At 36.4% G+C, this 12,889-nt stretch overlaps 1 protein-coding gene across 7 annotated transcripts in view; it reads left to right on the top strand.

Moving 5' to 3' along the window:
• Positions 1–12,889, top strand: part of NAV3 (neuron navigator 3) — a 351,215-nt gene that overhangs the window by 213,546 nt on the left and 124,780 nt on the right. For all 7 annotated transcript variants that reach the window (XR_006886093.1, XM_046645942.1, XM_046645941.1 and 4 more), the window contains one exon: positions 5,603–5,722. Coding sequence is in view for 6 of the 7 variants with exons in the window: in XM_046645942.1 (XP_046501898.1) it covers positions 5,603–5,722 (120 nt within the window). In the remaining variant the exon portion in view is untranslated. The remainder of the gene's footprint in view (positions 1–5,602; positions 5,723–12,889) is intronic.

The following is a 12,889-nucleotide window of genomic DNA, read 5'->3' as shown; positions in this document are numbered from 1 at the left end:
GATCTAGGGGCCAATTCTTAGTATTATCTAGGCTCGTTTAAAGGAAGATGCTAAACTGGACTTCCTTTGAAGTTAAAAAAAAAAAAACAACGTTTTAGATGCCCTGTGTTTTCATGTCTTTAAAAAATAGCTAATTATAGCACACAGTGGCCAATAGGAGATGTTGAATGTAAAGACATAGAATTCTAGGAAGATACGGTGGAAGCAGAGGTTTTGAATCTTCCCAAATCTCTACAAAAACAGACAAAGCAACTAGATAGGAAAGCCAAAAAAATGATCATTATTTACACAAAAAAGATGGTGACAAGGTATCATCTCAAACCTCAAGTATAAGCAACTGGAGACAATCAGCCAAGAGTCGAAGGACCAGCCTGGAATCGGTATCTGTAGAAGAAGAAACAGGGTAGCAGTGGTGCATCTGATAACACTGAGAACAGAAGAGCCCCAGAATAGGCCAGAGAAACTGACTGGGACTGGTCTGAAGACAGCAGCTGAAGCTGGGATGGCTTTTGACACTTGACCAGCCAGGGAGAGTAAGCACCCGAGGTGGTGACTGAAGGGAATGGAGCCATCCAGCCCCCATGCATTCATTAGACTGTCCAGGCACAGCTCCCTTCCAGGACAGGACCCCACAGTGCGGGAAACTTCATGGAGTAGAGGCCAATTGAACAGCATGTGGCAATAAAGATGAAGGTAGAGAAGTTCCAGGTAAAAATGGGAGATGGGGTCATAGTCCACAATCTCAAGAAACTAATTATCACATTTTTAAACACGAAACAAAAATGACAGAAGCAGTTACTGTGTGAAGTTAGAAAGGCATCTAAATCAAGTTTCTTTGTATTCAGAAAAATTAATTTCACGTAAAAATAAGCAAGAGAAAAGTGTCAGGATAAAACCCCATATAAGCCACAATCATATGTAATACATATAACTAATAAAGGATTAGAATCAATGAGGAAAGAAAAAATAAATTAAAAAACCACCCCCAAAGCCAGAGAATCCAATGGAAAAATGAGCAAAAGACATTAAACAGATATTTTCTTTTTGGCTGAGGAGGATTCGCCCTGAGCTAACTCCCACTGCCAATCTTCCTCTTTTTTGTGTGTGTGAACCACTGCCACAGCATGGCCACTGACAGACAAGTGTAGTTCTGTGCCTGGGAACTGAACACAAGCCACCAAAGCCGAGTGTGCCAAACTTAACCACTAGGCCACCAGGGCTGGACCCATTAAACAGACATTTTGCAGACAAAACTTAAGTGGCCTATAACAAAGCAGAAATATTGCCAACGTGCTTGGTAATCTGCAACTTGTAAATTAAAACAAAAATGAGAATTCTCATCTGTAGACAAGTAGGAGTTTATTCTGAAACTATTTTGAAAACTATCTGGCATTGACTAGTAAGGTTGGATGTGTGTGTGTATCTCTTGTGACCTTCCTGGATATAGACCTTAGATAAGCTCTTGCCTGTGAGCGCAAGCATTCGTGGTAATGTTGTTTGTAAGCAAAAAGACTAAAAAAAGCTCAGATATCCTTAACAGTCAAGTGTATTAATGAACTGTAATGCGTTTGTAAAATGGAGCTATGCAACTGTAAAATGAATAACAGCAATATACTTCAAGATAGATGACTTACAAAAATGTAATTTTGAGCGGAGGAAAAATGTCACAAAAGAATACATATAGTGTGATTCAATTTATATAAAATCCAAAGCCATGAGGTGCTAAACAATATACTTTTAGGGATACAGGCCCATGTTGTAAAACCATAGAGAAAAGTAAGGGAATACTTCACACATAATACAGGACGGTGGATGTCTCTGGAAGGAAGGTTTGGGGACGTGATTGGGAGGAGCCTTTAGTGACACTGAAGAAACTGGAAATGTTCTATTTCTGAAGCCAGGCAGTGGGCACATGAAAGTTTCTATTACTTTTATTATTATTTAATATGCACGTTACACTTTATACACTGCATAAATATGTTATATTTTACCATAAAGCTTTTTTAAAAAAGCATCCAGTTTCTATAATGGTAGAGTTGTATATCTTTATGTTGATTAAGGAAATAGGGTTGAACAACATAAAAAATAAGAGTTTTTACAATTTTTTCCTATTTCAGTGAGTAGACAGAGCATAGTGATGCAAATTCACAGATCTGAACAGACTCCATTTTATAATAGTAGGGGATAGAGAGTGACAAGAAGAAGTCATGTGTGTAAATTGTTGATCTGGTCGCAGTGTGTTTCTCTGTGACTATCTTAGCATACACAACAGGAGCAGGAGCTTCTGCAGGGAAGTGATACATGGTCAGTTTTTGCTGTATTTGAGGTTCTTGTGGGAAATCCATGTGTCTACGTGTAGAAAGGTGTTTGATGCCATGTTCTAGAGCAGGTGGAAGATTGTGGACTGGAAATAATGTGGAAAAAAGACATCTAAAGAAAATATACCATAAGTATGCAGTGTTTATTTACACAGAAAGAAGACGGGTAGCAGTGGAAGGGAGAAAGAAATGGGAATTCTTTGTGAGACTATTGTTTTTTATGTATATCATTTGATAGCTTACAGAATTTTAATAGGGCAGAAATTCTTCTAAGACCTTCATGGTTTGAGAGGTTTTAGTTTTCGTCAACAACCTTCACAAGTGTCCTTTGCAACTTTTTGTTTTTAACAGTCTTGCTTAAGACTATTACCTCTTCTTCAACTCGTCTTGACTGATAGTGTTGAAGTTTATTTATAACACTATTAGCAAGTTTTTTTACATTATTCTTTTGAAATCATCCCGTAACGTTTGTAGCTTCCAGATCGTAGCATAATTTTCCTAGAGGAATTATGAAATTCATCTTCTGTAAGATTAAGTCCTTCATAAAGAATGAAAAGAAAGAATAATTACCAAGAAAATATTTAAATCAAGATTTTGTCTTACTTATGTGATGCCTGTATGCTATTTTTCAGTTAACAAATTCATGGTTCTATTAAGAAAATACTCAACCAATGTCCAAACGAGAGAGTGTCTGTAAACAGAAGAATTATACACTTGAAATTTTTATGCTCCAATTAATACCTCTTATAAACCTACTTGATATTACCTGGAAGATTGAGGAGCCAAAGAAAAATGAATACCCTTTGAAAAACTTCCTGAAAAAAGTTTTCTTAATTCATTGAAGTTTTAAATGTGTGGGCTTTTTCTTTTTCCTTTTGAAAATTAGTTTTCAAAGCAGTTAACCTTCATCTATAGAACTTACTTTTCTGCAAGAATTGAATAGTTAAAAGGTTATGTTTTAATAGAAGTGATCCTCCGTCTTAATTCTTGTTTACATGTGTCATCATTGTGGGTAAGTTGCTGAGGTCTGCTATGATGGTTCCTTCCTACGATGTGGAAACCTTTTAAATTCAACTGAACAAACATTTAATATATTTGTTGATACCAAACTATATACAAAACACTTTGCTAAACATTTTTGGAGACTCACAGATGAGTAAAACAGACCAATGAGATGTATAATGTGAAATATAGACATTGTTATAACTTCCTCCAGAGGTTAAGTTTAGGATTAAGCGTGTTGATAGTTTTTTTTTAAAAGGAGTATCCTATTTATCTGGAGAGAAGATTTCTATCCCTCTGAACATTTTAAAACACAATTTCAAAGGGAGAATGAATGAGAAAAATGTTTGCTACTAAACACTTTTATTTTACAGGAATTCCATATACTACGCACAAAGAAAAGAGGCAATAAAAACACTTAGAAATTGTCTGAAAACTAGGTTGAAAATAGGATAAGAAATTGGAAGTAAGAATAAACACGGGAACACTGACAACACCAAGATGTGGCAGCTGACAAATTAAAAAGTATGAAGGATAAATATCCTTTCATTCTTTAATTGTCCCATTTAGTATCACTGTACACAGAATTGATGCTCGTAATCATGAATTAGTTATCAAAAAAGTTAAATTATATTTAATATTCCCTATTTAAAGGAGTATGTCAGTGTTCAACACATTTTAGAGCCAAAGACCTCTTTTTACTTTTTAATTTTGATGGGATTAAATTCTTTGTTTATCAAGAATATTAACTATATAGGATACTTTATAAGGATAACATAGTGTGACTTAGTGTTATTGTTTTATATATAAAGCTTCATATATTTCCATTTCAAAGTATGCGGGAGAGACATTGTAGATAGCAAGTAGCTACTATTTTTAAGGTTCTGATATTGAGAGCTTTCTATGCTTCTCCTTTAATTATCCTAGAATTCATCTGCAGTAGGTTTTATTCTTCCTATTTTCAGAGGAAGAAATTTGAGGCACATTTCAAGAAACTAGTTCAAGATTCTTCAACTAGTAAGGACAGAATTTACTAATCATGTAGGTAATTAGCCAACTTCATAATCTTAGCTTTAACTATTTGGTCAATCTTCAATTGAATATGGTTGTGATTAAATTTTTTTATTCCAAAAAATGAAATCAACTTGAATTTGCTTAAGTATATTGTAGACCTGATTATAAAGAAGTCGATGTATCTCCTAGAACCCAAGGGCAAGTTGTGAAGCTGAAACCATGTGGCCAAATGTCTCTGCTTCTTTTTTGTACCTCTGCGTCATTGTTTTTACTTTGCTGACCAGCTTTTTCTGTGGTGCTTTACGTCTTATGAAGACTGATATTCACACCTCCTGCGTTTTAATTACCATTAACTCTATCCACATAGAAAGACTGATGAGTTGTCTCTTAATCCCAGTTCTCAAGAAAGAAAATGGATAAACCCAGCATAGAGTAGGAGATTAAACACCCTAGTTTAATCCTTCATAGCCACGAAAGCAAGATTACCTAATAGTAACATGGCTGTGAGGGTTACCAGCCCTGTGTAATGGTGGTGGTCCTGTGATGGCACAGAGGTGGATCTCAGAGACAGGAAGTGGGGTGGACAGTGCTATCCTTCCGCTTAGACAGCAATGCATGGTGGTGAGGATCATGGTTTCTGGAACGAACTTTCTAGATTCATTTCTCAGTTCTGCCTTTACTGGTTCAGAAATCTTGTATAATACTTAACCTTTTCATACTTATTTTCTTCATCTCTAACATGGAAATAATAATGTTATGTGTAAACTACTTAGAAGAGTTTCTGACAACATATTAATATCTAATACATCTTGGTTATTATTTTATGATAGTGGCCAATTGTAGCATAAATTTTACTCATCAAATAAATTGATCTAATTTTCAATTTGGTAATGTTTCATTACTCCAATGACCTTCAATCCTTCAAAAGTGGTATTTATAAAATAAAATTATCTTGCTCATGAAATTTTCTTGCTCTTATTTTACTGCGTTGTATTATCTACACATCTGTTCCGTATTGATAATATTGATAACAAAAGTGGGGGGAAAGGAAACTTTTATAATACTCTAGTTACTTGTAACAAGGAAGATTGATTCCCTAGTAAACTTGAAACTAATACTTCCTGGTGAGTAGAATGTTTTTACAGAAAAATTATAATAAAGCATTATTTGCATAATTATTGAAAATTTTGAACAGTTTCTTTATTAAGTTAAATTATACTGATGAGGTTAATTAATTTTCTGTTGATTAAGCAGACATTTACTTTCAGGTACATGACAGATGGAGGGCTCAACCTGTATACGAGAAGTCTGAACCGAATACCAGACACAGCATCTTCCAGGGATGTCATCCAGAGAGGGGTTCATGATGTGACAGTGGATGCAGACAGGTAATGCAATCAGCATGCATGATGGTGAAGAGTGCATAAAGTAATTTCATAAATGAGATCCTAGGAGTTTTACAGTGTAAATCAAAGGACTTTCTATTTCAATATTACAATTATTTTGGAACGTTTAAAAAATTGTCGGTTTTACTTGCAAGACATTTTTTAGGTTTGTATACTGAAAAATATTGTGTTGCTGGTGAGAATATTTAAAAATTTTCAGGCTACGTGGTAGCAACTTTTAATATCTGTAAAAGGAAAATTATAAGCATAATCTTATATTCTTGACTTGAAAAAAACCCTGGCTGATAAATTTCTTTTAATTCAGATACCCTCAGATTTACCTGAAGGCTAATCATGTAAAGATTAAAACATATTTCAAATTATCAGGTACATTAACCTTGATGTTTTTCTTGAGGGTGTTGTTGAAAACATACAGCTCTTGCTTTAGGCTAATTTCTTTTCATCATTGTCTCAGATTGCTTAAGAGGGTGTGTCCGTGTGTGTTTTCCATATACTAGTTATTTTGCTGGAAATTGCTTTGCCAGTTTTATCAGAATCATCACTGTTTGAGAATATTGTCTTTGTAAAATAATGTCGTAAGACATATTTCTGACCTCATTTTGCCCCCTCTTCACTCCAAATTTTGAGTAGGAAGGGATTGCCCATTTTCAGAACTACTATGTATCAATATGTAGAGTGGTTCTTTAATTCAGTATTTATGAAGAGGACAAAAGGTTAAGACTTAATGCTTCCGCATTCTGAAATAAGGACAGTGTACCAATCATTGTACATTTTAGTACAGCCAACTCCAAAGGCTAGACAGTGAATTCTGATGTCACTCTTCAGTTTCTCCTCACTCAAATGCTATTGATATCTTAACTCACATTGGCTAGAGGAACAGATTTGGCTCTCATCCTGTATGTATCCTGGTCTCCTAATCTGTATATCAAATGTGTGTGAGTGTGTGTGTGTGAAGCATGTTACAAAAGGCTTATGAAAAATTTTGCTTCCCCCTCCAAACTCCTTTTCAGCTATTTTCCGGCCCTGACTCCTTCGCTAACTTCAACCACCCTGAACTTCCTTCTGCCTTTGAGTTGACACTTCCTTTGCCTGGAATGTCCTCTTCTATATTCATTGCATTATTGCCTCCATTACAACATTTTTATTTCAGCTTAACGTTACCTTCTCAAAGAAGTGTTTCCAGAGCAGCTAAGATACATTTATTTTCCAATCGTTTTCTTGCTTGTTACCTTATATTATTTTCTTCAATGTACACATCACTCTTTGAATATATCATAATTATTTGTTTACATGTTGATTTTCTATCTCTGCCATTATCATGTAAGCCCATGAATGCAGACTTTTTGTCATATTCATTATATGTTGAGCCTTGAGCAAATGCTTGTGGAGTGAATGAAAAAAGGAATGAATATAGACTGTATATTCATATAGGCTACATATTCATGTAAGTTAGCAGTAGGGTCCAATTTGGTGGAGAGGCAAGTGAGGCCAGGAAAGAGCCACGGTACTGCAAGGGTGTTATGAAAGTGAGGGAGTGAGTTATGTGGGAAAATAGGAAGTAGTGATTATAAGGGAGGAAATCCAAAGTGTGGACCACATTTTGAAACTAATGACCTACACATTGTTAGCTGAGAGTGGAAAACAGTAAAGAAGGGAAAATGTGTTGGTCTTTGGGAAATGAGGTTATGATGGCAGAACCTAAGAATTGACACAAGGGTGACTTTAGTTTGGAGACAATTGGGATAACCAGTTATTTTTGTTCCTTTAAGGCTCCAGATTGGGGCCTGGCTAAGAAACCTCAGACCAACAGAAAGACCCAGATATGCGTCTAATGACTTGGGACCTGTGAAAGCAGTGGGTCTTAGAGTGCGGTACCTGGACCGGCAGCATCAGCATCACTTGGGAACTTGTTAGGAATGCAAATTCTCAACTGCATCCAAGACTTACTGAATCAGAAACTCTGGGTGTGGGCCCAGCAATCTCAGCTTTAACCAGTCCTCCAGGTGGTTCTTATGTACACCAAAGTTCACCAACCACTATCTAAAAATTAACAAGTAGTTGCCAGGCCTATAAAAACATAAACACTTAACATGACACTTAAACATAAAACATGACATTTTAAAGTCCTTAATACTTTAAGTTATATAAAAAGTTTTTGAAAGAATTATAATTTAAGGAATGCAAAAGACCACTTTGCTCACTTGGCTAAATGAAGCAGCAGTAAGGTCATAGTGAAAATCCTACTATCAGCAGAGACAGGAGTTACTATTTTATTAAAGATAGGTCTGAAGTTCCTTTAAAATTTTATATTCAGGAAGTGATTCCAGGTGTATCTATTGTCTTAAAATACGTAGTCTTAAATATTACAGTTGTGTAAGTCCTGTTGTTTTAAAATACCTCCTTATACAGGATGTTGTTGCATAAAATTTTCTTCTGATATCCGTTCCAAATAGAATAGATAAGAAGGGCGATAAGGTAATACCTATTTCTTTAGTTCTGCTCAACAAAGGTACTGAGAAGTCCTGTAGTTCAAAGTAAAACCTGCTTAACTCTATTTAATTCAGTGCTGCTTAAGCTTTTTTCATCACTGATAGCCCCACTTTTTTTTCTATAATGGTAATTAATTTGTTCCTATAATATTTTTTAAAATACTGATTTAGCCTAATGCCCTCATTTGGTGGATATAGTAGTAAAAGGACTTGGATCTTTTACCTCTTATACATCCAGTTTCCCAGCTACGTTAGTCAAGGTCTTTTAAATAATATAAAACATGTTAGTGATGGGTTCATTTTAGTAAATTGGTAAATGATAAAGCTTGTGGTAATTCACAAGAAAGCTTAAAAGAAAGCTTAAAAAGCCAAAGAAACAATGTTTGATTAATTTTTCATATTTCTTAGATATTCTTTCTAAAAGTTCTATCTGTGAAAATCTACTTACGTAATGACAAAGTAGCCAGCGGGCTGGAAGAGGAGTGGACCTGAATTGTTTGTGTTGATATAGTGAAGGTAATAGATTCCCCTTTGGTCAACCTCTGGTTTAGATGTGATGGGCAATAGAGAATAGTGGACCTCCTCTTCCCAGCAGGTTGAGATGGCCCCAAAGAAAGAGGAGGGCCTTCAACAGCCAATAGTGTATTTGAAGTGTTTTATTATTCAAAGGTATTGCAGTTCCTTTACTTTCCATATCAATCCAACACCAACCCCACCTCCTTTTTAAGCTAAGTGAAGATTACAGAATGGGACTAATCCTTGTGGACATGTTGGAGACTCTCTGGGAACTACTTCACAAATAAATTCATAACAGACAGTTAACATGTGTGGGCTTTATCCATTTTGCTCTGGTTATAATGATTGTCAATCCTAATTCACATGCACTTATACACTTGGGTTGTGCTATATTTAAAAGGTAATTTTGGGGGAAGTTGGAGAATGGTTGTTGTTTTGGGCTTTATTAACTCCTATTACTATTCTTACACTGTCTATGCTAGCATTAACAAATATTTGATTAATAAATATATAATTACTCCTAAATGCCTAACATCATAAAGCACCTTGGGTAAAAATAGAATGAAATATTCAGGGTGAAAGGTTCTGAGTTTAATGGTGAGAGAGAATAATGTAAACAAAAAAATAAAGTGACAATAAAATTGACCAAGTCGTAATAGATGTGTATGCAAAGTACCTTAGAAGCACTAAAGGGAAGTAATTATCTCTACCTGGGAGTGTAAAACTTCAAAAAGCAATGTGATTTAAACAGGGCCATAAAGAAAACACAAGACTCTTTGACATATGACCTGGGAGAAATCAGAAGGAACGCGGGAGTGAGAACGTAGAGGCATAGAAGAGTTTGGTTTAAGGAGATGTTAAAGACAAGAGGTGGACAATAGTTAAAGCCATAAAAACAGGTTTCATAAGGAACTATTGCAATAGAGGAAAAGAGACCGCAGTGTAGAACTGGGCTTGATTCTGAATACAGCAAGGACAAGCGGGGATTTACAGCCAACAAGCAGAATGTGGGGGTCAGTAGATGGAACAGTACTGAGGGGAGATATCAAGGTAGGCAGATTCTTGCTAAACTGACTCAACAAGATTCTAGCTGAAGGTAAGCCAGGTGATCAGGTACAAGAGTAGAGGATGAGAAATTTAACCAGATATCAAAGGTAATCAGATATCAAGGGTGGGCGATTCTCTCTGAACTGACCTAGCAGGACTTTTACTAAAACTGGGCTATGCAGGCCCAGCAGGGACCAAGGTCAAAGCTTAGAAGAGAAAAGTCATGAGAGGACCCTGGCTAAAGTTTGGTTAAGGAAAGAGTCTTTGTCAGAACCACTAATAATGTGATTTTGCTGGTGCACTGGGTACGTGGACAGGGATGGCAAGAGACAAAGGATCTGGAGGACCATTCTAGAGTGTTTGGACCTGCAGTGATAGGGAGGTATTTTACTAATTTTAATTACTTTCTTTTTTTTAGTTTCAAAGCAAGAACACATGTTATAATCATAGCATTTTAGAAAGAACTCTCTCACAGCAAATATTTAAGACGGATGATGCAAAGACAGGTAGACTGCTTAGGAAGTGACTGTAAGAGTCCAGGTGAAAGGAGATGTGCACCTGACTGAAGAACAGAGTGGGGACAGCATTTCTAGAGGAAGCTGGGCTTGGTTTGTGTGTCTTACTCTGGTCGGGCTGCCATAACAGAATACCACAAACTAGATGGTTTAAGCAATAGACATTTGTTTTCTCATAGTTCTGGAGGCTACACATCTATGATTACAGTGCTGGAAAATTCATTTTCTGGTGAGGCCTCTCTTCCTGGTTTGTAGATGGCCACCTTCTCACTCTGTGCTCACGTGGTCTTTCCTCTGTGCTCCCTCATAGCGAAAGAGAGAGATCTCTCATGTCAATTCCTCTTTGTATAAGGACACAAGTTGTATTGGAATAGGGCCACATTTTTATGACCTAATTTAGCCTTGATTACCTCCATAAGTGCCCTATCTCCAATACAGACACTTTGGAGGTTAGAGATTCAACATATGAATTTGCAGGGGGACACAATGCAGTTCATAACACTGTGTAAGTCTCAGGTGGTTTTGTCCTTGGAGTTTGAGACATTATATAAGTACTGGATTAAAGTAGTGAGTCTATGTAGTATGCACACCATAAGCTCAAATCCTACAGGGATCAGGAAGATCACGTGAAATGAATGAAGCAGAAAGACATGGTAAACATGACCACTCCAGAGGGGGCAGCCATCCTTAGCTCTAGAGTTTTCTGCCTGTGGAAATGCACAGACATGGAAGGAGGGCCAAGGAATTGATTGTTCAAGTGAAGTCAAGAGTCTAGACTTTTGTAAGAAATGTCCCAATTTTTAAATATTGGTAACTGTCTTAACAGATCTATGAGATCAATAGGTAGTTAAAGATATAAATCTTCTTCAATGGCAGATAATCTAGGAAATTACAGAGAAGCTTATACACAGCAAGAGATGATGAACATTCTCACATTATGGTCATGTGAACTTCCTAGATCCTTAAAGTTTCCCACAGAGATATGCTGGTGCTGTCACCTGCATACAGGATAAGAATGCCATCAGTCATGAGCTGGCCCACCAGGTGCAAATAACTGTGGCAAAACTATATGAGCACATTTCCATGTTTTTAATGCAAGACAGGACAAATCTAAGGGATGCCATGGCATCCCTCAGTGGAGCTGGCCTCAGGCCTGCCTGAGGTCTATTAGGGCAGTAACCAGTTAATGTTCTTTAAACCATGATGTGATTCAGCACCACGCAGGCTAAGAGCACATTTGTATCTGTGATGTGGAGTGAGAAAACAAGCCTGGAGAATTATTCCTTGACAATCAGATAGTGAGCAAAGGAAGAGTAGGCTTTGAAGAGACAGAGAAATCAGCTCTAATATGAAGCTGAGGAACAAATAGGGTTAACTGATATTTTTGAAATGGAGAGAAGAAAGAATAGGTGACAGTGTCAGATTCCATGGACGAGTGAAGTTAGGTGAAGGTTTATGTCAAAAAATAAAATAAAATAATATGAAGTTTACCATTTAGAGGTAGCGGTCTCCTGGATGACTAAGACATCTATAAGTTATAGCCTGAGTTACTAAAGTAGAGTGGTCATGGACATCAAAACTCACTTATATAGATGATTTATCCAGGTGGCCATTAAATCAATACGGTGACACAATGAGTCTCAAAGGAGAGGAAGACAAAGATCCAGGTACCAAATTCTTTATTGAATATGGACAAAAATTACACAAATTCTGGTAACAAGGATTCCTTTTCCAGGTCCATTCTGGATTGTCTATTACATTGTTATCTAAGTTATATTCCTAAATATAGTGATTGTTGATTTCAGTTATAAAGTAATTGCTTTAACCATTTATGTTTTTAAACTGATTTTGCATGTTTGATCATGATTTTTTGAAAATATAAAAGCATAATACATCATAGAAATTACGATTTTTTTATTGTACTGACAGATTGATTTGATTCGTGATACTGCAATCCAGGTACTGAAATCACAGTTGAGGAAACAGTTTGCAAAGGGCATTAAGGGATTCTCATGATTTTACATACCTCCAAGGTTTTCGGTCATTAGAACTGTTAGCATATTAAGAGAAGCCTAGGTCCAAACATGTAGTCATACTGAATCCCTTGTCTGGTACGGGGTAACTTTTCCTCCACCCTCTTAGGTTTGGTGGTTGGGAGCATGCAAATTACACTGACAAAAGACAGATTTTTCAAGAGAAAAGACAAATTTTTATTCACATACATATGTGTGCAGGCATTCACAGAAAATGTGACTCAAGGAGGCAGTTAAAATTCGGGGCACCATCTTAATAGGGGAAGAGGAGTGGGAGCAGGGCATTCATGGGAAAACAAATGACTTTTCGGAGAGATAAATGGGCCCTTAAAAGAAGAGATGGGAAATCTGATAGCTTTGTGACAATGTCTGTTTAGGTGATTTCTTATCCCTACTTCTCAATCTTCTCTGATTGCAGAGCCCCCGAGGGGGGATTTATGACAGATGAATTCTTTTGGGATTCTCTGCTTTTAGGCAAATAAGGAAAGTGCAGAAAAAAAAATGCAGTTTGTCACAGTGGTATATTTTGGATCCCTTCACTCTAAATCT

This window comes from Equus quagga, chromosome 19 (assembly GCF_021613505.1).
Source record: "Equus quagga isolate Etosha38 chromosome 19, UCLA_HA_Equagga_1.0, whole genome shotgun sequence".
Lineage (NCBI taxonomy): Eukaryota > Metazoa > Chordata > Mammalia > Perissodactyla > Equidae > Equus > Equus quagga.
The sequence above is the reverse complement of the archived record's forward strand: the minus strand, read 5'-3'. Positions and strand labels throughout refer to the sequence as shown.